The 27,132-nt window shown below is 43.1% G+C and overlaps 1 protein-coding gene across 2 annotated transcripts in view; it reads left to right on the plus strand.

The window, feature by feature from the left end:
• FRMD3 (FERM domain containing 3) overlaps positions 1-27,132 on the plus strand; it is a 351,054-nt gene that overhangs the window by 166,382 nt on the left and 157,540 nt on the right. Inside the window, exon 2 of one of the 2 annotated variants that reach the window (XM_082260117.1) lies at positions 3,251-3,355. In XM_082260117.1, the coding sequence (XP_082116243.1) occupies positions 3,251-3,355 (105 nt within the window). Of the gene's footprint in view, positions 1-3,250; positions 3,356-27,132 lie in introns of those variants that run through there. The other variant, XM_082260118.1, reaches the window with a different exon arrangement.

The following is a 27,132-nucleotide window of genomic DNA, read 5'->3' on the forward strand; positions in this document are numbered from 1 at the left end:
ACAATCACTTTAAAAGAGAAGTATTTTTTTTTTTTTGCAGATTCATACTTACCTGGGTATCTGGAGGTGTGATGAGAGTGGAGGGATCGGGGGGGGGGGGGAGAATCTGGAGGTGTGATCAGAGGAGTAGAGGGATGGGGGACCTGGGGGTGTGATCAGAGTGGAGGGATCTGGTGGGGGATCTTGGGGTGTGAGAAGAGTAGTGAAGGGAATTTGAGGGTGTGATCAGAGTGGAGTAATGGGGGGGGGGGGGTATAATCAGGGGGTTTGATTAGAGTGGGGGGTATCTCTGGGTGTGATCAGGGTGGGGGTATCAGTGGGGTGTGATCAGAGTGGGGGCGGGTATCTGGGGATGTGATCAGGGTGGGGGTATGAACAGAGTGGGGGGTGTATCTAAAAGTCCACGGGTTAGGGGATGCAAATTACTCGCCTTGCCCCAGGTGCTGACAAAATGCTACGCCACTGGTCTGATACCAAAATGGTTACTCAAGTTAAACAACAAATGGCTTGGTACCTGGTCAGTGAGAAGTTTGCAGCTTTTTTCCATGACAATGTGAGCACATTTAAAAAGATTTCGAACCCTTTGGATCACATGACTTGAAAGTACACCCCGACTCGGGGACATGAGCCTGGATGTCGAACCCTCTTTTCTCACCGCTAATGCTCCCTTTTCCTACTCCTTTCCTACTGCTCTTTCCCTTCTTCCATTATTTCTGGATCCCACCTTACCTCTTCATCCCCCTCTCTTTCACCTTCCCCCTTTTCGTTCTCTCTGTTATCTCTTTTTCTTTTTTCCTTTTCTTTTTTCTTTTCTTTTCTTTTCTTTTCTTTTTTGATTGAATGTTCTAAAGCCTGTCACTAAGCATCTAATGACAGAGGACCGCGGTTGGTCCGCAGTTGCTGTGGACCAAGGCCTTTGCCCTGATTGAATACACAGAAAGGATTCTAGCGCACTGACAGTTGGTGGACGCCTCCCCTGGTCAAGTGTGCGACATTGGGGTTGGGGATCGGGGGACCGCCTTCCTTCCGGGGCGCAGTAAATTCCCATAGGGGCGACAGAGGGGGGGGCTGGGCCAGCCGACCTTGAAAGTGGAGGATTGGGGGCTCTACTTACATTACGATTTAAGACAGTATTCCACTTATATTTTTATACTTAATGTTTTGAAGATGCTGTACCATTTCTTATTGTATGGTAGTGCCTTGACGGTACATTTTGCACTGTTGTGACTTGTTTTTCCATGAAAACGTAATAAAAATATTGAAATATAAAAAGATTTCGAATCCATGGATAACCCACCATGATGAAGGCTTTATTAATGTCCTGTAGACCATCTGATACCCTCTGTGGACAAAGGAGTGTGCTATTTGGAATGATGGTACTTGGGTGGGACTCACCTCATTCACTTGTAACTTCTTTCTGTATTTCTCTTCTTATTCATCTCCTTTATTGGTCTGGTTGGAGTTCCTGAGTAAAGCTCCCCCCAGCTTGTTCAGAAAGTTACCTGAGGTGCAAATACACTTCCAGCCAACCAGCCAATCCATTACAACATTGGGGACCTTTCTGTTCGTAGGTTACATTCAACCATACAGATAAAAAAAAAACATTGGAATGCTTTTCAAATGTCTACTATCACGAACCTGTTGCATTATACAGTATATGTAATTCTCGAATAATCATAAACTAGCTATGCATTTGTTTACAGAATACATTGTTATGTACCTAAAACATTCTGTCCTTTGTTTTAAAAAAAATGATCTAAACAATTAACCACTTAACCCCCGGAAGATTTTACCCCCTTCCTGACCAGGGCCTATTTTGCGATTCGGCACTGCGTGACTTTAACGGACAATTGCGCGGTCGTGCGATGCTGTACCTAAACAAATGTGGCGTCCTTTTTTCCCCACAAACAGAGCTTTCTTTTGGTGGTATTTGATCACCTGTGCGATTTTTTGATCATGCGCTATAAACAAAAAAAGAGCGTCAATTTTGCAAAAATAACAATATTTTTCACATTTTTTTATATGAAATTTCCCCCCCAAAAAAAGTAAAAATCAAAATTTTTTAACATTTTAGGCCAATTTTTTTTTTACCATATGGTAAAAAAAAATCGCAAAAAGCGTATTTTGATTGGTTTGCGCAAAAGTTATTGCGTTTACTAACAAAGGGAAAGATTTTTGTCATTTTTTTTTTAACGCATAATGGCGGCGATCTGCAATTTTTTTTGCGGGACTGCGACATTGGGGCGGACAGATCGGACCCTTGACTGACATTTTTGACACTTTTGGGGTTACCAGTGACATTACTACAGTAATCAGTGCTATACATATGCACTGTTACTGTAAAAATGACACTGGCAGTGAAGGGGTTAACTTTTTTGAGAGGGAGGGGTTATGTGTGTCCCTAGGGGCGTGTTTCTAACTGTGATTGGCTGTGGCTTGATGTGTAAGAACAGTGATCAACGGGGAGAATGACAGGAGGCTGTGTTTACATTAGCCGCCTGCCTTTCTCCCGCTGTCACGGACGATCGCGAGTGCCCAGCGGACATCGGGCCCGCTGGGCACACGCGCTGAGCGGGTCTGTGACCGAGCAGGGGGCAGGAGAGCGCATCCGGCGGCGCGTGCTTGCTCCCAAAACCCTTACAGGCTAGCGACGTAGCCCTACGTCACTCTGCCTGTGAGGGGCTGACTGCCAACGTAAATAGTCGTGCGGCAGTTGGCAAGTGGTTAAATATTTCACCAGGATTGATAAGGTCTAATAGCATGGACAGAGATATGTGCTTAGCTCTTTAGTTGCAGAATAATAATTGAAAAACATGTTAAAAAACCTGTTATGGATCCATGCCTTCCTGTGTATGTTTAGTGTATTGAAAATAAAATATTTGATCATAAAACGAAATAAAAATTGTGCACATGTAATGTTTGCTTAAATACACCCCTATCCAGTTTCCACATAAACTGCAGCAATCTTTTCCTATCTAATCTGAATCCTCTGATATGTTCCATCTGATTCCTCTGATATGTTCCCATTCCATCTGATATGTTGTTATTAGGGTTACTTTACTTTGCACAGTTTTTTGCTTGTTAAATAATATGTGCTATCCCTCTTGTACTGTGGCTAGGCAGCTGCATTCTATAACTCATATTCGTCCTTTAAGGCTTTTCATAGTCATTTATTTCTATGCATTACTAATCTGACCTAATAAACTTCAGAGTGTGTTCTTGTAATTAATAAGTACATTTTCTTTTCCAGAAAGAGACCAAAGGCCAATTTCTTATTGACTATATCTACAACCACTACAACTTGTTAGAAAAGGACTACTTTGGAATTCGCTTTGTTGACCCAGAAAAACAGCGGGTATGTACAATATAAAAATAGGAACCTGCATTATGCTGCATAAATTGAAACCGTGATTCTTAATGATGTCACCTTATAGTTTATGAATCAGTCTTGTTTTAGTGTGTTGTAATGTGGATATTTCAGTGCCTTTTTCAGATGGTATTGATATTTTTCAGCTTATGTGCCACATAAGGAGTGGCAAGCTTTGATGGATCACACAAGATATGTAACTCTGAAGACAAATTGACAGCTTTAAACATATCTTGTGGAATTGTAGGCCACACTCCCGCATAATCTCACTTAACTTAACTAGAATAATAACACTGACCCCAGTTTTGGCAAAGAAAAGGCCGCGGCACTCTTTATTGGTTTAAATAAATAAATTAAATCATAACAATTACTTGAATAGTTGAATCATTCAATTCAATTGAATCATCAATTACTTGCTTGTAAAAACACTCAAACCGAAATAACTTATAATTGCTCAGTTATAAAACAACTCGAGCAACAATAAACATAAAATACCATACGAAATACAATGTCCCCCCTAGTATACTAGGGTGACCCAACCACACAAAGGTGCACGCGACAAAGGGAGGGGGGGCAGGGAACTTTCTTCTTTGTGCTCTTCGGTGCAAAAGGAAGCACCCCAGCCCAAACCAAGCTTATAAAGCCTCTGCCCCAGCTTGCTAGAACCTTCCCTGCACAACGATTGGCCGATACCTGCTGTATGCTCAGGTAAAATTAACCTCCTACTAGCCTAAACCTGTAAACCTATACCCCTATGCTTACCTGACAGAACTGCTAATGGTGGCCACAATCCCACACAAGTGGCCACATAATGTGCCCCCTTTTATTTGGAATTGTAGGCCACACTCCCGCATAATCTCACTTAACTTAACTAGAATAATAACACTGACCCCAGTTTTGGCAAAGAAAAGGCCGCGGCACTCTTTATTGGTTTAAATAAATAAATTAAATCATAACAATTACTTGAATAGTTGAATCATTCAATTCAATTGAATCATCAATTACTTGCTTGTAAAAACACTCAAACCGAAATAACCTATAATTGCTCAGTTATAAAACAACTCGAGCAACAATAAACATAAAATACCATACGAAATACAATGTCCCCACCAGCCGGGCTTGAGCAACAAGGACGGCCCTACCCCACCACCGCGGCCCTTTCAATGCTACACTGCAGCCCTAGATTTAAAATATCAATCCCACATCCGAAAGGTGAATGCCATCCTGGCGATAGAGCCCCTGGATGCCACCCTCCAGATCCACATGCCTATAGGACAAGCCGCCAATAGACGGCATAAACTTTTCCATTGCCCTATTTACCCTTTTCCTCATCTTCTCTATGACTTTCCTCTGCGATGAGGAAAGCCAAGGAAGCCGAGGAACTATTTCAGAAAATACCACCACTGTCCCTGGAGACGAGAGGGAAAATAAATGCAAATCTCTCTTAATCTTATATAGTAAGTCCAAAGTTTTAATATTACCAAGGTCATTACCCCCAGCGTGAATAACCACGATGGACGGAGGAGGCCAAACTTGGAACAATCTAGACAAATTAAAGTACAGCTGGTGCCACTGCAAGCCTCTAATTCTTTTCCAAAATATGAGTGGCCCAAGATCCAGACTGTTTGCTGAAAACCTGAAGGATTCAAATAAACAAGTTAGTCCTTACATACACTTTAAAACATTTCAATTTCCACCTTCCCATACTTTGTATTACCCTGTCCGAAAATCCCCTACTAGCTGCCTCTGATGCTTCCCCTATCCTGAATGAATGTGAGGAAAACCTAAAATTTTTTAAGCCCAGCCGCTCTAAGCATTTCCGTAAAACAAAATCGAATTGATATTTTGTGAGTGGAGTGGAATCCATGTGGACCAAAAAAACGCCCACCACCAACCGGTCTTACTTCCAAAAATTGATTGACCATGCCCAACGGGCAAACACCCTGATTATGCTGAGCCTTAATAATAATTGCCACACCTCTCCCCAGAGTGTCCGACTTTGAGCGACGTAACCAAATCTGGACATCTTCCCTGCCTACCACTACCTGATCATATAAAAGGCCTCCCTCAGTCTTCTTTGACAAAGGTAGCAGCTCAGAGATGCGGAGCGCCTCAAAAAAGGTCAATACAAAAGCCATTCTGAACAACAGTGCTTCATAGTCAGAATTACACACTAATGAGGTCATACCGCAGATATCCCCCAATAACTCAATAGAAATAGGTCTCCTGTCATCTGTTACCGCCACCTTCCTCCTATAACCTTTCAATGCTTGCTGTACCGAAAAATAGGTCGTACAAGCCGGAAAACCTTTCAGGCGGCAGAAAAAAGAGATGCCCGCCAATGTCTTACGTAAATAACTATAAGAAAGTTTCCGCTGCATCAAAGAACCCATAAACTCCAGAACCAGACATTCCTCCGGTCGACCCTCCAACTTGCCTTTTGCCTCCATGAAAGCCAATCAACTCCTCCAGGCAGCAGAATAACTCGCCCATGTTCTCGGGGCCACTGATCCCTCGATCGACCTCTCGACTAAATCCCAACAACTGTCCAAACTCGGCTCGGAATCTCCGTACCTTTTTCGTCCGCCTCCGGCAGCAGCTGGTGAAAACGGTCCATCTGAAAACCGAGATAGAGCATCGGCCAGATTATTCAAGACACCCGGTGTGCGTTTCGCCTTAAGCCATACATTGAGCTGTAAACACAAAAGGACAATCCTCCTGAGCACTCTAATCACACAAATGGACTTGGATGAGAGGCAGTTCACCGCGAACAAGACCCCTTTGTTGTCAGTTTCCACCAGAATCCTTCTATTCGTGAAACATGCACCCCACAGTTCCAACGCCAATAAGTTCGGGAACAGCTCCAACAAAACCACGTTTTTTGTCAGCTTTCCACTTTTCCATGACTCCGGCCATCCTGCACAACACCAATGCGTCTGTCATATGGCCCCAAAGCCTCTAGAGCCCGCCGCATCTGTAAACAAACGAAAGTCAGGGGCAAAAATGAAATCCTCCTGAAAAAATGAACGACCATTATACACCTTGAGAAATTCCGCCCAAACAGCCAAATCCTCCCGAAGGTCACTAGTCAATCTGATGTGGGAAAAGGGGGCCTTCAAGCCTGAACACCCTACCCATGGGCATAATTCTGCATGCAAACGCTAACAAACCCAAGAAAGACTGCATCTCCTTCAATAGGACCTTCCTCCTCGACATAAACAACCGTACCAGAGATTTCAGCTTTGCCACCTTATCCACAGGTAAACAGAACTCCATACGATCTGTATCAATGTGAATGCCCAAAAAAATTATTTTTGTAGTATTCAAGCAAGTTTTTTCCTCCGCCAGAGGAACCCCAAAATCTTCCGCCACTCCCCTAAAGATTTGCAACAAACTAAGACAATCCACAGAATCTGGTGGGCCCACGAACAAAAAATCGTCCAGGTAATGCAAAACTCCCACACTACCCGACTTAGCCGCTACCACCCAGTGCAAAAAAGAAGAAAACGCCTCAAAGTAGGCACATGACACAGAACATCTCATAGGGAGGCTTTTGTCAAAGAAGTACATACCTTCCAGCTTAAAGCCCAAAGAATTAAATGCCACAGGTGATATAGGCAAAAGACGAAACGCGGACTTAATGTCCTCCTTCGCTAACAATGCCCCTTGGCCAAACAGCCTTATCTTAGCAATGGCTTCTTCAAACGTGGCATATGACACTGAAGACAAATCTCCATCAATGTCGTCATTCAGTGAGCTTCCTTTCGGGTAAGAGAGGTGGTGTATGACACGGAATTCATTCAGCTCTTTTTTGGGGACCACTCCAAGCGGAGAAACACGAAAACTATCAAAAGGCGGATGCTCAAAAGGACCTGCCACCCTACCCAGCTCGATTTCCTTAAAAATCTTGCCCCTAACTACCTGTGGGAAGTTTTCCACCGACTTCAGATTGCCAAGCTCTATACATCCTTTCCCTACAAATGGGGGCAAAGGGAAACCCTTCTCAAAACCTTCAATGAGAATACTGGCCCTCTCCCTGTTTTGGTATCTGTCCAACCACGGAAGCATTCTTTCCAGCCTCACAAGCGTGCAGGCTTTTTGGAAAAAATATCCTTTGGAACTTGCCCTGACCCTACCGTAGCATTTTTCCTAAAGCACTTACTCACTGGATGTGGGCCAGAGCAAAATGAACATTCGTGCTTATAACGGCAAGCCGCATTCCAACGACATTGACTTTCGTTGAATGCGAAACAACAACCTTTGCGATAAGCTGCATTCTGAGTGTTCACCACCGGCTGCCTAGCAGGATTCTGCCTCTGCGGGGACATCAAGTTCAGCCAAAGGCCGACATCCTTCATACCCCATCTTAAAGAGGGGTGGACTGACAGCTTCTGATGAAAAGATTTGTCGTAATAGTACCAGCCCAGCCCCCCAAAGCTCTTGTAAGCTTCCAAGATATAATCGAGGTGCCGAAATAGGCCCCCACACCCCTCAGGGTGCTTCTCAGCCATCACCCCCGCGAATATACAAAATGCCTGCAACCAGTTATGGAATGACCTAGGGGCCCCCCTGCACCGCTCCTCATCCTGTTTGGTGTCTCTTTTATCAGTCCTTACCGACAGCTCCTTATGAGCAGGTAACAGTGATAACAAGTCGACAAACTCGCCCTTCCATATTTTTTCCTTAACCCCAACACTCAAGTGGTAGCCCAGAGGTGACATCTCACATGGCATCGCGCCCTTCATACACACCTCAGGCACACCGCTACCTCCCAGCAATGGTGCATGCGCGGACAAAACATTATTTTCCTTAGATAAACTTTGACTAATATTACTATGAGCGAAATTATCACCATAAGGAATGGAGACAGTAGATACTGCAGGTGAGAAATTAAGTTCACAGCTTGGCTGCTGCTTTTTTAACAGACATGGCTTAACAGGCACAGGAGAAACAGCAGGGGAGACACGAGAAAAAAGATTGCACCAAAGAAGATAAAGAGTTAATTAATATAGACAGATTCTGTACATTGCACAACTCACCAGCTGCTGGGGGGAGAACAGGCTGCTGCTCAGCTTCCTCCAGCAGCACACTGGCAGATGCTCCTGTTGTCTCATGCTGCGCTGTAGCCACTCCCACAGCAGGTGTTCTTGAAACTACAGGGATAATTCTCTGTGGAGATGGCAGACGCCCTTTCTCCCTCTCTGGGTCCGCCTGTTAGTTTTCAGCCCGCCCTCCGCCGCCCCTTCTTGGAGACAGGGAGGCTTCTTCTTTTAGATGCTTGGCACATGTGCGCCTGGGACGTCTTCACCGCCATGACAACGCATGGTGGCTCGCCTGCAGGTACACACGCCGGCTTCTCAGGCGTCTTCTCTCTCTCTGCAGGCGCTTCTGCCTGTGAAGGAGCAGGGTGAACTTCAACCGCAACTTGCTCTGTAATTCCAGACATAGAGAGACAATGCCGCAGCCAGGCTTCTCCCCCCGCACTCTCTGCCTTCTCAATCAGCTGCTTCAACAAGGCCACCATGACAGCAGGTAAGAAAAAACCTCCTGGACTACTTCTGCTGAACTTTCTTCTTTGTGCTCTTCGGTGCAAAAGGAAGCACCCCAGCCCAAACCAAGCTTATAAAGCCTCTGCCCCAGCTTGCTAGAACCTTCCCTGCACAACGATTGGCCGATACCTGCTGTATGCTCAGGTAAAATTAACCTCCTACTAGCCTAAACCTGTAAACCTATACCCCTATGCTTACCTGACAGAACTGCTAATGGTGGCCACAATCCCACACAAGTGGCCACATAATGTGCCCCCTTTTATTTTCTGAAAGTACAGTATCCACCCTCACATAAACTTTTAACTTTAAATGGGCAAATTCCTACAAACTGTAGAATACAGTACCTGAGGAAAGTGTATATTCACTCATACCAGACACTGTATCTAGCAAATTACCTTCCCGTATTCCAAACCCCTTAGATATTCACTATCCTGGCAAAGCACAATCAGGGGAATTCAAAACGGCTCAATTAAAGTTTTCTGGATGTAGTTCCCCTAAGAAGTACCTGCACCTAATTCAGGGAAACATTTTCTTTTTGAGCACATCTTGTTTGACGAACCTCTCTCCCCTAAGAAAATTATCATCATTTATTCTCAATTTAATTGCCTGCCCACACATACACTATATTACCAAAAGTATTGGGACGCCTGCCTTTACACGCACATGGACTTTAATGGCATCCCAGTCTTAGTCTGTAGGGTTTAATATTGAGTTGGCCCACCCTTTGCAGCTATTACAGCTTCAGTTATTCTCGGAAGGCTGTCCACAATGTTTAGGAGCGTGTCTATGGCAGTGATGGTGAACCTTGGCACCCGAGATGTTTTGGAACTACATTTCCCATGATGCTCACGCACTGTGCAATGTAGTTGAGCATCATGGAAAATATCTGGGGTGCTAAAGTTCACCATCACTGGTCTATGGGAATGTTTGACCATTCTTCCAGAACTGCATTTGTGAGATAAGGCACTGATGTTGGACGAGAAGGCCTGGCTCACAGTCTCCGCATTAATTCATTCAAAAAGTGTTCTATCGGGTTGAGGTTAGGACTCTGTGCAGGCCAGTCAAGTTCCTTCACCCCAAACTCGCTCATTCATGTCTTTATGAACCTTGCTTTGTGCACTGGTCCAAATCATTTGGTGGAGGGGGGATTATGGGGTGGGGTTGTTTTTTTAGAGGTTGGGCTTGGCTCCTTATTTCCAGTTAAGGGGACACTTAAGGAGTCTGCATTACCAAGATATTTTGGACAATTTCATGCTCCCAGCTTTGTGGGAACAGTTTGGGGATGGTCCCTTCATGTTCTAACATGACTGCGCACCAGTGCACAAAGCAAGGACCATAAAGACATGAATGAGCAAGTTTGGGGTGGAGGAACTTGACTGGCCTGTACAGAGCCCTGACCTCAACCCGATAAAACAGCTTTGGGATGAATTATCGCGGAGACTGCAAGCCAGGCCTTAGACACAATCATAAACCTTGTGGACAGCCTTCCCAGAAGAGTTGAAGCTGTTATAGCTGCAAAGGGTGGGCCAACTCAATATTGAACCCTACAGATCAAGACCGGGATGCCATTAAAGGTCATGTGTGTGTAAAGGCAGGCGTCCTAATACTTTTGGTAATATAGTGTATGTCTCACTCTTATGTTTCTAAGTGGGAGGGCGAGCTCACAAATTCATAGAAGATTGACAACTGATTTGGTCCAGGGTTGCCATCTGGCCAATAAGTGTAACTTCTGTTCAGTGTGCCACTAATGTGCTCCGATGGTACATGGTGGCAACCAGATAAACACACTCCTCCCCTCACATTACCTGCTCTGCTTTAGTGGCAGCTAGCTGTAAATTCAACTGCACAAAGTTCCTGTAAGAGTTTGGACTTAAAGGCATTATAAACCTTTCAACCTGCACCTTTCGTGTTTTTTGCCTGCATAATAAGGTTTACATTGATTATTTAGTTTCATGGTGTAAATTGATGGCCTGTACACAAAACCTATAATAGAGTAAATCTTCACATTCTGGTGTTAGATGTGTCTGTTTGTGTTGAAACACGAGGCATGCGGCATGGCACTGCACAGATTATCGCATGACCTGTGTGTGTGGTCTGAGAACTGATATTTTCTGTGAAGAAACAACATATTCTACAATTCCTGGAACTCTCAGTCTGGTGCTCTTCAGGTGAGAACTAAACAGTAATGAGATCTGACAGACCAAGCAGGCAGAGCAATTATTGCTGGCCATACACTTTACGAAAAATCGCTCTAACTCCTTTTCGAAAAATTAACACTGGGCCTAGAGAGCAGATGATCGTGCGATCATGTAATGACGGACTTTAGATCGATAAATTGTTCAATGGACATAAATGAATCAGTTTTTCTTTAATTTTGTCTCATATGCCTAGTGCAAACAGTTCAGGCAAGAAACACATTAACCTTTCAATTTCGTTAGTTCGGCAGAATTTGCCTTCAATTTTTCAGCTCTGAAAAGTTAAAACCGATTTTCTATTTGTGCCAATTAACTGGACGAAAAACAAATGAACGGATCAAATGACAGATTTTCAAATGATTTTTCGGCTAGTGTATGGCCAGCAAAACAGATAGTTTACCATATAGTCTTTCGTCTTGTTAGCACTCCCACATTTGTGATGCAACACAGTGGAAATGGTGAGGCATGGATTGTGACCTGGGATAAGAAGTTGCCTGTCCTTTTAGGGAATAGGGACAGGCTGGGTAAAGGAATACATGACATAGGGGGATCGGTCAGCCATGACACTACAAACTGCAGCACATATAAGCCCATCATTGCAAGGTAAGAAAAAAAATGACACTGGGAATATAACTACACTAATACCTAAAACAACAAAAACATTTGAAAGTGCACAATGCTTTTAAAGAAGACTTTACATTACAACTCACCAAAGGAACACTAGGGATTCCGTCTTCAAACTGTGGTAAACTTAATATCTTGTAGGTGCCACCAGTGCTGTTTAAAGCCTATTTCAACCCAAAACCAAACATTTAATATATTGCAGTTTATCAGACCAGCTCAATTAAACAGTTCAGTCCATAGATGTAGTGGCTGCATTCGATTTCTGTTTTTATTTTTTCCCCCTTTATATTTGCCTGGTGATCTAGCCAGTAACACACTTCCTGTGTTAGGGTGGCTACTCTATCAATGGAGGAGTCACAGAGACAGCCTTGGAGAGTGGCTTTGTCTGGAGAGCGTAATGTTAGATGGACTACTAGATTTGGATTGACTTCACATAAGTGACTAACAAATGAATGCCTAACTCCAGCGAACACATTTTAAGCAGTTACAAAAATTGTTTATTTAACCAAACGAATAAACGCTGATCGTTGTAAGCACCTCTGTCAGTGTTAAATGGTTTGTTTCAGAGGGGGAGGGAGAAAGTTCTCCTCAAAGATTGTTAATGATATTCACTGATGATTGTTTTGGGGAGTGTAGGAGGGAGGAATAGACAATGGCTTATAGAGTTGGAAATGCCAGAAATGTCAATTTCCTTTTTGTTTTTTATGTCCCCCCCCCCCTTTTTTTTTCCTTCCCTTCTATTTGTATTTAGTTTGTATATGTTACGAAAAATGTAATAAAAAATATGTAATATAAAAAAAAAGGTTTGTTTCAACCCTCCAGCTTCCACTTTTGTTGTACAGCTTCGTTAAGTGAATATAAATTTGAAGCAAGTATTAAATGTTTACCTCAGTGAAAAAAAAAAAAACGCTTTTAACTCCTTCCCACTGAGTGTACACATATATGCGGGATCATGGAAGTCGGTCTGTATCCATGGGGCTGCATATATGCACACCTGTGTTTGTACTGGGAACACACTTCATAGCACGCTCCCAGCACAGAAACTGGGCTCTCACTGAGAACCACAGGCCTTGTACTAACAAATGACAACTGGGAGGCCCAGTAGATTACCTGATTACTGATCACTCACTGCACAGCCCATTCCTGTGTTTATTTCTCTTCTTGAATGGAGAAAGAATTTGCCTTTTTCTCCTTGGTAGAGGAGAAAAATGAAAACAAATAAAAAGATAAAATCTAGGTCTAGGTCAGTGACAGAGTTAGGGTTAAAGCTCATGGTCAAAGGTTAAGGTCAAATGTTAGGGTCAGTGTATTTTAATTGGATAAAAACATTTAGTATTAGTGTTAGTATGTTTTATGTTATGTTTTTATGTTAGTATAAAAAAAAAAACAACAAAATGTACACTATTGTTTCTGGGCTGGACTACTGTTTCTGGTTTATGGATACAAGCAACAAATGACATACACATATGTGATATCACTGTGATCGCCAGGAGAAGGAGAACTTATTTTGGGTTGTTCTGTGGCAGTAGGTTATTCTAATAGCAAGAAATATACAGATACAATTTTTTTTTTTTTTTTTTACTATTTTGTTTAAATTTTCCTTTGAAAATAACAAAAAAAAAAATCAGGAGAAACCCATTACCATTTACCACCAAATGAAAGCCCAATTTGACCTGACAAAAACACATGGTATAATCCACCTGGATACACTAAGTAATTGTAATGATACAGTGAGTAAAATAAGTATTGAACACATCACCATTTTTCTAGGTAAATATATTTCTAAAGGTGCTATTGACATTAAATTTTCACCACATGTCAGTAACAACCTGTACAATCCATACATACAAGGAAACAAAAACAAATGAGTTCAGAATTTAAGTTATGTGTAATAAAATAGAATGACACAGGGAAAAGGTATTGAACACGTGAACTGACATTTATTGAATATTTCATACAAAATGCCTCCTGTATGGAGAATAGGATGATTGCGCACAAGGGTAAAACAGTAAAAATCGCAGATCGCCGCCAGTACTACCAGTAAAAAAAAAAAAAACAATAAAAATGACAAAAATCATTCCCTTAGTAAAAGCAATAACTTTTGCGCAAACCAATCAAAATACGCTTATTGCGATTTTTTTTTACCAAACATATGTAGCAGAAAACAAATTGGCCTAAAATGTTAAAAAATTTTGATTTTTTAATTTGTTTTTGGGGAATTTCATATAAAAAATGTGGAAATTATTGTTATTTTTTCAAAATTGTCGCTCTTTTTTTGTTTATAGCGCAAAAAGTAAAAATCGCACAGGTGATCAAATACCACCAAAAGAAAGCTCTGTTTGTGGGGAAAAAAAGGCCATCAATTTCATTTGGGTACAGCGTAGCACGACCGCGCAATTGTCCATTAAACTTACGCAGTGCCGAATCGCAAAATAGGGCCTGGTCTTTGAGCAGACAAATCCTCTGGGGCTTAAGTGGTTAAGACCGTAAGGATTTGCCCCCTTAATGACCGGGCCCTATTTTGCGATTCAGCACTGTGTTATTTTAATGGACAATTGCGCAGACGTGCAACGCTGTACCCAAATAAAATGTATGTCCTTTTTTTTTCCCCACACATAGAGCTTTCTTTTGGTGGTATTTGATCACCTGTGCGATTTTTATTTTATGTGCTATAAACAAAAAAAGAGCGACAATTTTGAGAGAAAAAAAACAATATTTTTCACATTCTGCTATATGACATTCTCAAAATTAAAAAAAATGTAAAAATCTAAATTTTTTAACATTTTAGGCCAATTTGTTTTCTGCTACATATTTTTGGTAAAAAAAAAAAAAAAATCGCAATAAGCGTATTTTTATTGGATTGCGCAAAAGCTATCACGTCTACTAACTACGGGAAAGATTTATGTAATTTTTATTGATTTTTTTTTTTTTTTTTTACTAGTAATGGCGGCAACAAAGAAAATGGTCTCTGCCCCCACCTATAACTGGCCTTCATAGCAAAGAACACATGGAAGGGCAACGCACATAAGACAAATACAGATAACAATTTCCTAGTTCAATTTGCTAACCAGTTTGCCAACTAAATTAACCTGTCTAACAGTTTGCTTCAAAACAGGGGTTTAGTTAGCACACATTTGCAAATGCATGTGTAAGCTGCAGGGCCACTCCATGGCACCCTGTATTATCTGCAGTCCTAACTCTTGTAGATTTATGAGAGTCTCCACAGTGGAAGCACATGCAAGCTAATGGATAGATAGGGTGCAGGTGAGCTTGGAGGTGGCCCAACCCTCCTAAAGGAACTTGGGGTCACAATAGATGCCCAGCCAATAGTACAACAGCAAAGGCATCTAGTGTGTCCGCTCACCAGTATACATGAACAACAAAGAAAATGGCCTCTGCCCCCACCTATAACTGGCCTTCATAGCAAAGAACACATGGAAGGGCAACGCACATGACACAAATACAGATAAAAATTTCCCAGTTCAATTTGTTAACCAGTTTGCTTACCAATTTTTTGCGGGACTGCGACATTGCGACAGATCGGACCCCTGACTGATATTTTTGACACTTTTGGGGGGACCAGTGACATTACTACAGAAATCAGTGCTAAAAATATGCACTGTTACTGTAATAACGACACTGGCAGGGAAGGGGTTAACATTATGGGTGATCAAGGGGTTAAATGTGAGCCTGATTCTAACTGTGGGGGGCGGGGCTTCTAAAATGACCATAGAGACATGTGATCCTATATAGAAGGATCACATGGGCACTATGATCATTGCAGAGAGAAGAACAGTCAGCTGTATTTCTTGCCTCTAGGATTCTTACCTGCATCAAGGATGCTTACCTGCTTACCTGCACATTCCAATGTGTGCTCCACTCCATCCAGTTTGCTGTAGGAGAAGAGCAGTATCAGTTTGTGCTACGTCAGCGGCGGATTGCGGTACTGGGCTATCTGGGCGACCTCCTTTTGTGAATGGAGTCTTCTGCTGCCTTGATGGACGATGTGGAGATCAATATACTGACCCTGAAGGAGTTTGGTTGGCTTCTAAATTACCAGAAATCTGCTCTGATTCCATCCAGAAAATTGGATTATCTGGGTCTGACTCTAGATTCAGCTCTATCTACCTTTGAGGCAGTTCCGTTTGCACAGTTCCATACGAGATCCCTTCAAAGGGAGATCCTGGTAAAATGGGACAAGTGTCCGTCCGAAGTCTCTGGACAATCAGATAAGGCTGAGCCGGGAAACCAAGGGGTCTCTGGTCTGGTGGCTTTACTCTCTGGCTCTTCAGCAAGGCAAATCCTTTCTCCCGTTGTACTGTATTGGACAGTGGTCACCATGGATGCCAGTCTGTTCGGGGTGGGGAGGTGTCCTGGGACTGAGCTCCGCTCAGGGTTGTTGGACGCTGGAGGAATACAGACTTCCGGTCAATGTCTTGAAACTTAATGCCATAAGGATGTGCTTAGATCACTTGACGGATTGACTCCGGCGGCTCCTGGTATGGATCCAGTCAGACAATGCTACAGCAGTGGCCTAGGTCAATCACCAGGGCGGAACAAAGAGTGTGTTGGCAGCCCTGGAAGTAGCGGCACCCTCTGGTGGGCAAAATGCTTATTTCCGGCCCTCTCCGCCGTTCACATTCCAGGACTGGAAAACTGGCAGGCGGACTATCTCAGTCGCCAGGCGTTGGACCAAGGGGAATAGTCCTTTCACCCGGACATATTTCATCAGATATGTTTACAGTGGGGCACCCCCAAGGTGGATCCGTTTGCATTCCGGCTCAACAGAGAGGTACAGAGGTTTGTGGCAAGGTTACGGGATCCTATGGCGGACGCCACAGACGCTGTGGTGGCTCTTTGAGTCCAGTATCTTCTGATCTATGCTTTCCCTCCTCTCAAGCTTCTGCTGCAGGTTTTGCGCAGAATCGAGACTGAGGGGATTGCGGTCATTATAGTGGCCCCAGACTGGCCTCGCAAGTCTTGGTACGCCGACCTGGTGCGGCTCGTCGCTGATGTCCTTTGGAGACTGCCTCTCAGGGAGAATCTCTTGTCCCAAGGGCCAATCTTCCATCCTGCTTTACAGTAGCTGGCAGTGACAGCCTGGCTGTTGAAAGCCAGGTGCTGAAGGATAGAGGTTTGCCTGGGTCGATGACACTGCTGAAGGCTAGGACGTCTACCTCTAGGAAGATCTACCATCATTATACGTGGAAAGCATGCATTTCGTGGTGTCGATTGGTGTTCACCCTCATTCTTTTTCAGTGGCTCGGATTTTGACCTTCCTTCAACGGGGTGTCGAGCAGAAATTGGCCTAGAGTACCATCAAGGGCCAGGTGTCGGCCTTGGTGTCTTCTTTCAGCGACCCTTGGTCATGCACTCTCTAGTGCATACCTTTGTTCAAAGGGCTCAACATCTGACTCCACCGGTGCGGTCTCCTTTTCCACCATGGGATCTGAACTTGGTGCTTTCAGTTCTCCTGAAGCCTCCCTTTGAGAACATTTAGGAGATTCCCCTGCTTACCCTGTCCCAGAAGGTGGCCTTTTTGGTGGCTATAAATTCTGCTTGCAGGGTGTCGGAGCTGGCAGCGTTATCTTGTCGGTACCCCCTACTTGGTGGTCCACAAAGATAAAGTAGTTCTTCGCCCATGTCCGTCGTTCCTTCCTAAGGTAGTCTCTGATTTCCATTTGAATGAAGACATTGTGTTGCCTTCCCTCTGCCCCAGGCCCAAACATCCTAAGGAATTTGCTTTGCATGTCTTGGATGGGGTTTGGGCGATTTGGGGCTTTTTGGTGGCCACAGGGTCTTTTCTGAGGTCACACTCACTGTTTGTGATCATGGACGGGCCAAGAAAAGGGCTGTCCGTTCCTTTTGCAACCATTTACAGATGGATCAGACAGACAGTGACTCAGGCCTATTCTATCAAGTGTCAGGTTCCTCCTTTCCCTGTAACGGCATACTTTACTCGGGTGCTTAGTGCTTCTTGGGCCTTCCCTCATCAGGCGTCAGTGGTGCAGGTTTGCAATGTGGCCACTTGGTCGTCGGTGCACACTTTCAATAAATTCTACAAAGTGGACGTGTTGGCATCTGCGGATGCTTCCTTTGGCTGCAACATTTTGTGTTTAGCCTTGGGATTTTTTTGTTGTCCCTCCCCTCATGTTTGCCACTGCTTGGGGACGTCCCAATGGTTCAGAATACTAGAGAGCTCTGTCCGTCAATGAATGAAAGAGAAAATTGGATTTTTGACTTACTGTAAAATCCATTTCTCTGAGTTCATTGGCAGACACAGCATCCACCCCTCTGTTGAGTTGTATTGCATCTGACACTGCTTGTTACAAAAATGAAGACCTATGGCAGAGAGGGGGAGTATACCACCTAGGACTGCCCATAGGCTTAGCCAAGTTATTTTTTCTACCTAGTGTCCTACTCATGAAGGGGGAAATATAACAGTGGTTCAGAATACTGGAGAGTTGTGTGCATCAATGAACTCAGAGAAATGGATTTTACGGTAAGTGAAAAATCCCCATTTTTAAAATTCCTAGGCTCAATCGGGCAATCGGGCAAAACTCCTAGTTCCAGTACGTAGCCTTGTTACGCTCATAAGTTATCCTATTGTGGATTACCTAGAAGATCGCTTACTGAGAGGAGAGTCTGCACAAACTTTGTTGGAACTGTCCAGACCCTGGTTCGGATTCAGTTAGAACATTTGGTTTTGGAACATTTCGGTTAGAACCGAACAAAAAGTTTGATTAAAACATTCAATACTACAAAACCAACGGCTAATGGATGTGGACTCAACCCCTCCCCTATTTATCAATGTAATTTATCTCTAAGGAAACATTACCCAGGAAGAAAAACACGTAACCTAATAAATATGACAGTTCCCAATTATAACAGTTACCAATGTCTTTATTACATATGTTAAAATACACTAATCAATATATTTAAACAACAAGACATACAGAATTATAAATTAAAAAAACATCCTGCTGCCCCAGATCTTCTCAGATAGCTCAACACTATGTGTATAGTACTCCACAATGTGTGCACATTACATATTAATAACTGTAAAGTGGCCACCAAAAAACTATCAGATAATGTGATGGGAGAGTTAACCAGTACACATTCAAAATGTGATTGGAGACGTTGTAGTTCCACATTAGGAGCATAGACCCATCTTGAATCCAGATTTGAGCCTACCGTCCCCCTCATACGCATTGATCCATAAATGGATATATGATTATAAATCTTTAAATTATTTGTTCACAGTAAACATGACTGTATTTATCCTGTACTGTGTCCTGTATTTATCCTATACTCCTGTTGGCAATTTGTGTATAAGTCCTTGACTTTGCTGTATTGGAACATACATGGAATGTCTTATAGTGAACTGCATTCATAATTTCATTCCAAGCATCACACTTGAACACTGGGCTTATAGATGGAATGGACCCTCAGACTATGATCTAAAGGAGGCAACATAAAGGGGATCCAACCCATAGATATTGAAGTATGTTTGTATTCATATGTATTTGCCACCTCCCTCTAACAGATATGTGTGACAAGGTGTTTCAAACATGCAAGTGGAATACTCCTGGTCCAGAGGAGGTTGTAAGGCAGTGATGGCAAACATTAGCACCCCAGATGTTTTGGAACTACATTTCCCATAATGCTCATGTACTCTGCAGTGTAGTTGAGCATTATGGGAAATGTAGTTCCAAAACATCTGGGGTGCCAAAGATCGCCATCACTGTTGTAAGGTATACACACTGTCAGATTGTGGGCAACCATTGAGAGGTGGAGATCTAACAGAACAATATGGAAGTGTTTAAAATCACCAGCATGCAGTCCCAGCTTTTTCTTTATAGGAACTAATCTAGCAAGGCCCCAATAAATAGTAATACAAGTTTGAAAAGTTCAGGGATCATTATTAATCAGTGCAAAGTTCAGGGGTCAGTAGTGATTAAAGCAGAGTTCAGGTCAGTAGTAAGTACCAAAAAGTTCTGGAGTCAGTAGACTTTAGGCAGAGTGCAGGGGTCAGGATTTACACAGATTTAAGAGATTAGTACTTTGTAAGGCAGGGGTCAGAGTAAGGAATGCAGGGTGCAGCAGTAACAGAGGTCAGCAGTAACAGAGGGGTCTGTAGAATGTAATGAGGAGTACAGGATTCAGGAGTAAATAATGAAGAGGTCAGTAGTTTGTAATGGAGAGCAGGATATTGCAATATCCTGTAGGGATGAAAAGTAAGTAATGCAGAGTACAGGGTACATGTGTAAGTATCGCAGAGTGCAGGGGCAAGCAGTAATTAACACAGAGTTTGGAGGTCAAACAACAGACCATAGTAGAGACGTGTGAGCTGTGCCTCCTATCAGGAATAACCAAGGTGGGGTGGTAGCTGTAGATCAGTGGTTCTCAATTCTGGTCCTCGGGACCCACTAACAGGCCAGATTTTAAGTATTACCTTGGGGGATGCAGACTAGAATACTGCAATCACTGAGCAGCAAATGAGATCACCTGTGATGTAATTTAGTTATCTTGCAAACCTGGCCTGTTGGTGGGTCCCGAGGACCGGAGTTGAGAACCACTGCTGTAGATAACCTGCATCTGGGGTAAGGTGTCGGGTAGAATATAAAAGCCCAGGCAGTTGAGGGGATGGAGTCTATCACCTTCAAACAGCCACACACAAGGGAGGAGTTCTTGGATATTGGTAGAACAGTGGTTTGTTACTGGATTTTGACCGCAAAGTTTAGCGCTTATGTACTGCAGTCAGTAGAGAGGGGGGCACCTGGAATAGCAACTTTGGCTTGTGAGCTGAGGGAGGGTGAGTCTGTGACTCCTTTTTTTTTTTCACAATAGATCACCGTGATTCCTACCCGTCACATCAACATGACTGACAGATAGCGATGGGTTAAGCCCCGTACACACGTACCGATCGTCGGCGAACGATCGGCCGTCTTTTGTCCCCGGGCTGTCGGTGTCTGTTGAAAAGTGCAAAGACAGCACAAGAATTTTGTCAGCCGACTACAGCCGACTGCAGAAGTGATGTCATGTAATGGTTAACTTTCCCTGTGTTTTTTCTTTTCTGAGCATGCCCAGTCTTGCAAATCTTCGGTCTGTCGGCCGAATTCTGTACTGACTGGCGAACAATCGGCCGCTCTGGTGTCGGCATACAAAAATTTTAATGCTTGCATGACAGATTCTTGTCGGCAGAATGTGCGCTGACGGCTGTCGGAGGCATCATACTAACAAGCGTACAATCGGCAGATCGTTCATCGGCCGACGCTTGTCTGCCGACGATCGGTACGTGTGTACGGGCCTTTACTGACCACTGCTTAATTAACATAGTAGAGCTCCGAGCTGTTTGCCTGTATTTTCAACATTGAACTCATCAAACGCATGGTAATCAGATCAGTATTCAGGCAGACAAGGCCATTTCAGTGTTGTGCATCAATCAGGTAGGTTAACAGAGGTCTTGTAGTGAAAAGAGAAACCAGAATAAATTCTGGCATCAGCGCATGGACTTGGCAAAAAAAGGTCTCTTGACACAGAGGTGTTTTAGAACCCGTGTTTCAAGTGGGGGATGCCAGATAAGGACCTTAAGGTTTGTCTCCAGATGCAGGGATTCACAGCAGCGGATGCCCTGGTGGCTCTGTTGGGATCATTACAACCTGATGTACGTCTTTCCTTCTCTGACGTTCCTGTTCTGTAGGATCATAATAGATTCTATCCTGAAGTCCAGTTTACCACTCTGCTTCACAGTCACTGACTTCAACAGTTCACCCAGATCCTAAGTGATAGGGGTCTTTTTGAACTAGTCATATCTCTGCTCCTGAAAAAACACATCACATAAGGTCTATAATCACACATGGAATGGCTACTTTGCCTTACAGGGAGGGGGAAATTTTATCCCAGGAAATACTGTGGGACAGGCCCTGACATTTCTATAATCTGGACTGGTTTACATGTATTTATAATTATTGATTGGTTTGTTTTGTGACTTTAGCAGCTTTTCATTTTAAAGGAAACCTGCAGTAGCAGAAAAACGGGGTCTTCTATTGTTGACCTTCCTAATTGCTAATTGCCTTCCTGTCTCTGGAATTAGTACTTTGTTAATTATTACCCTGGAACAAGCTTGCAGCCATTGAATTCAGAACTCCTGATCGGCATAACTATTCCATGTCATTGAGTTTGAAAGTATTGACACTTGGATTGCATGACAACCAGACATCTAAAATACTCACAAGAAAGTCACAAGTGGCAGACTATACATTTCTCTCCATATTGGTTCCTGTTTTCTAATTATTCTAAAGTTCTACTTTAAGTGTATAAATAGAAACATTGAATTAACCTAGACCTAGATGTTTTACTTTGATAGAGGCATGATTAGTTTTTTAAAATGAGAAACAATAAAGGATGCATTGTTATACAATAAATGAGGGAGCTTTAGGATTCATTCACAAAGAAACATGCAAAGGATAAGCAATAAAGTTTCTCCAGTTCAGGGTTCCTGTGGTATGAATGCATGAAAACCACATAACAAGTACAAAACACTCATTTATGTTATAGTGTTATAACTACAGCTAACTAAATAACACAGTACAGCTTGCGGTGTATTTAATGTGGTTTCCTTAAATACAGTGTAAAGAGTGTTTTTACCAAGCCATGTTTTAAAATGTTGGATGCACTTAGAAAATGTTTCCTATCTATGCAAAAATGATATCCCTGCAACTGGAGAGCAGTGCACTGACAGTACATCTGACAGTTGATCTTATTGTGTCTGAGTCCCTGTTCACACTGGTGCGATGCGGGAAAACTTGCTATTCAGTGCTGGTTCCCGCATCCCACTTGAATTGCACACTGGCTGACACTGACATCTGCGAACCACTGGGGATGGCAATGTAAAGTTAATGACAACCCCTGACTGGTTCGCAGATCGCTGTCTGATGGTGCAGGAATTGGATTGCATAGGTGTGAACACCCGTGTGATCCGATTCCAGTGCGGACCAAAAAAATAGTCCTGCACCATTTTGGTGCGAATGCAATGCGACTTCAGTCATACAGTTTGTTTTGCATTGCACAGACATTGCATGTGATCTGCACAGCAATGCGGGGCAAAACACATGCGATGTCTGTGATCGCACAAGTGGGAACCCAGCCTGAGAGGGAGATGAAAGAAGGTAGGTTTCTTACATCAACTTCAAGCCCCTTCTTACTCACACCTTTCATTTAATGGGTGAAAAATGCAGTTGAAGGAGAAGTACAGCCAAGGTTCGTTTGGCTGTACTTCTCCTGTGGACCACAGGAGTGCAGTTTCTTTTGTAGACAGTGGGCTGAGCTGGTCCAGGCTTGGGCAAGATTGCGACTATATTGTTGAGATCCGCCCACATGCCTGGACTGGCTCAACCTCTCTCAGTGAACGGCAGGGGGGTGGCAAAGCAGAGAGCATGTGCCCAGGGAGCTGTGAGAACCGAGCGATTGGTGGTGTTTGATTACTCAATTCTTAGTGTTAGAGCCAGCGGGGCACAGATACAGCATTAGACCTTTGCACAGGCTAACCCAGTTCTTTATATTGCCCGGAGTGTATAGGACCCCAGAGTTTCTGTGTGCTATTGGCTTAAGAGCCGACTCAGCTTGTCCTAGATGTGGCAATCCTGGGTTCCTAATACACCTATTATGGCGTTGCCCAAAAACTCCAGAGGTATTGGGCAGAGGTTGTGGGCACATTCAGTGGTTTCTTGGATGTGAACCTTCTAGTGGATCCTCTGACATGTTTACTGGGCTATGTTGATTGTTCATTGCTTAAGTCACCAAAGCAGATTACTGTCATACGTGCACTGTTTGTGGTGCGGAGACAAATTGCCATTAAAGTGTTACTAAAGCCTCACATTTTTTTTTAAAACAAACATGTCTATACTTACCTGCCCTGTGCAATGGTTTTGCACAGAGCAGCCCCAATTTTCCTCACCTGGAGTCACCCGTCTGTGCTCCAGGACCCTCCTCTTCTGCAGGTGCCCCCATAGAAAGCCACTTTGACAAAGACAGCAGGATTTGGCTCCGCTCCCGTGTCACCGCATTTAATTGACATCAGTGGGAGCCAGTTGCTCCCGCTGCTATCAGTCTGTTCAATGAGGTGAGAGACAGCGGCGGGAGCCTCTGGCATTGCTGGATCAAATGGGCTCAGGTAAGGAAAAGTGAAGGTCTGGGGGGAAGCTGCAGCAGAGAAGGTTTTTTCCCCATATGCATAGAAAAAAACCCCAAAAACCTAAAAGACAAAGGCATAATGAGGCAGTATGCATCGCATACTAGCTCATTATGAAATACTTACTTTAAACTAAGCTCCCCGCAGTGCCACCCACTCACCATTCACACGGCATCCATCTATACCCAGTCTTCCTTCCGGGTTTGCATGCTCTGACCATCTGATTGGCTGGAGCCGCGACGTCGTCACTCACACGCATGCGCGCGGGATCCACCGTTTACAGCATAGGGCTCTGAAGGAATGGCACGGGCGTCACTGGCTGGATGTCACTGGCTGCATGCAAAGTAAATATCTCCTAAACGATGAATGTTTAGGAGATATTTACAGTATCTTTTTTTTTTTTATTGATGTTTCAAACAACATGAACAGCACAGTACACATATGAATTCTATATCAAAACAGGCGGGGTACAAATCATAAACCAATATTGCACAGTAACCAAGTACAAACAGTCAAAAATAGGAAAATGACCGGCAAGGGAACACATCATAAATAACCCGTATGGTCTCCAACCCATGGAAACTGTAAGGCACATTGTCCAAGAAAAAGGGACCTCCAGTGGGTAAGCAAGAGGGCACTAGGCAGAAGGAATAGAGAAGCCGTGAAAACAAAACAGGAGATGGAGGGGCCAAAGAGAGGAAAGCAGCAGGAACGCCAGCTGGCAATAGAATGGGACAGCGTAAAAGTAGATCCCAGCCAAGGACCCCAAGCCTTGTTACACTTCTGTGGACAACCCCTGCCCATGTAGGTGAGTTTATACAGAGGCAGAACAGAGTCGACCAATGTTTTCCAACAGGAGACCCGGGGAGGGTCCGCCGATTTCCACCCCATCAGTATCGTTTTCCTAGCATAAAATAAAAGGTAAAAAACAAACAGTTGCACGTGTACCTGGGTGGAGACTGACTCACAGATGCCCAGCAGTAACACCTTGGGGTCGAGGGTCACAGAGGAAATCCCCAAGCCCCGCATCTCAGCCACCACTGCCTGCCAGAAGGCCCGGACCGCCGGGCAAGACCACACCATATGAACGAAGGTGCCAACCTGACCACAGCCCCTAGGGCACACATCCGAGCTGCCGGGGTAGATTCTGGCCACCCTCTGAGGGGTGTAATACACCCTGTGGAGGAACTTGAGCTGGATAAAACGGTCCCTAGCCGAGATCATCCTAGACACATATTCGCCCAGCCCCTCCTCCTAGTCATCTTCATCAAGAGAAGGAATATCTGCTCTCCAGCAGCCATTTACAGTAGCTTTAGGTAAGCCTTATCATAGGCTTACCTATTGGTAAAAGTTACAGAGGAAGCTTTGCTTCCTCTTTAAGGCTTTAGAACCACTTTAAGTGGACGTCCCCACATCCCTGACCATATCTAACTGGATATTTGATCTTAATAAGTGCATTTCCTATGAGAGACATATTTTCGTTCTCAGAAATTCATCTAAGGTGATTCAATTCAATTTGGTCACCGTGGCTAGCCCACATGAGTTTGGTATCGAGCTAGGGTACAAGCCTTTTTAGACAAAGTTGTATTGTTGAAAAAAAAGGTCCCAACTGCAATGTTTGATATATGCTGATCATTATACTAATTTTTTTTCTGTGTATTTGATGACTTTTTGTAAAACTATGCTTTCTCCATTTATGTGTTCATAAAAAAAAAGTAAAACAAAATCTGAATTAAAAAAAGTAATACTGTTCAGTAAAGCAAAAAGAACAATAGGTTCTAGGCCACTCGGTATGATCCTGGGGATTAGAAAAGAATGGCAGATTTAACCTCAAAATTTATAGTAATATGAATTTTTAGAGGAACAAGAGTCACAGTGTCAGATTTTGCTCACACAGCCCCCAGCATATAAAACCTAAAAGTGTAACTCAGCCATCCGAGCATAACAACTCTCTTTGAAGATTCTGATGTTTCTTATAAGACTTGTGTGGAAGCAGAAATATAACTCAAAATATAGAGAGAGCATATCTTGCAAATCAATTGTAACATTAGGCCCTAGGAATTTTTTTGCTTCTGGGCAGTAAAACCCAACGCCAGCTAAAACTTTTTATTTTCTGATTTGAAAAGCTCTTTCAAGTTTGTATTGCTGTTTGTGCCCCCACTGAGAACATTTGCCCTCACTTACTGTTTGGGTAATGGAAATTCAAAGCAACAAGGAATAAGGGTAATTTTTTTTTCCAGTGGAGGTGCAGTCAGCGAGAAACATAAATGTTACTGGAGTCAAAAATGGTAGATTTAGATGTATATCCCCAGATGAATCCTCCAGACACCATATCCCAAGTAAACTTCTCCAGAGAAAGTACACAAATGGTGAATTGTTGAGGTGTCAGTATGTCTTATATCAAGCAATCAATCTCTAGAGATATAATCACATCACTTTATTTCGAATTTGATATAAACCATGATGCCATAAAATCTTGTTGAGACATATACAACAGACATAAAGCATGTCAAAGTATATGTGATATTCCTATGCATATGCCTATTCTGATCTACCTATTGTTTTACAATCTTTATTAGCCAGACAGAATTTTTCTTGTAAAGTACATAGATGGTTCAACAGTAGAATGGTGGCAATAATCGTAACACATTTCACAGAAGAGCTTTTCCTGACAATATGGAAATAACAACTATATTGTGTATATATATATACAGTATATATATACCTATAATGTTAGGGCGTGGAAATCACAAGTCAAGGCCTCGCTCATATATAGTTACATAGTTAGTAAGGTTGAAAAAAGACACAAGTCCATCTGACTCAACCAATAAAAAACAAAAAAACAGTAAAGAACACCGCAGTTGATCCAGAGGAAGGCGAAAAAACCCCAGCAAAGCATGATCCAATTTGCTACAGCAGGGGAAAAAAATTCTTCCTGATCCCCCGAGAGGCAATCGGATATTCCCTGGATCAACTTTACCTATAAATATTAGAATAAAATAAATAAATTGGCGCTAATCTATCACACATAAGAAATAATATATTAGAGCACTAAAAATAAATAGAAATTGTGATAAATGAATATCTATCTACTCTCCATTTACTACATCTTGTTCTATGGTTAGTGCTTAGGCTTTCTACCTTTATACCTATTAATATTAGTACCCACTTATATTAAGTACACCCAGGAAAGAATCCAGGCCT

Source organism: Pelophylax lessonae (assembly GCF_965119305.1).
Source record: "Pelophylax lessonae genome assembly, chromosome: 1".
Lineage (NCBI taxonomy): Eukaryota > Metazoa > Chordata > Amphibia > Anura > Ranidae > Pelophylax > Pelophylax lessonae.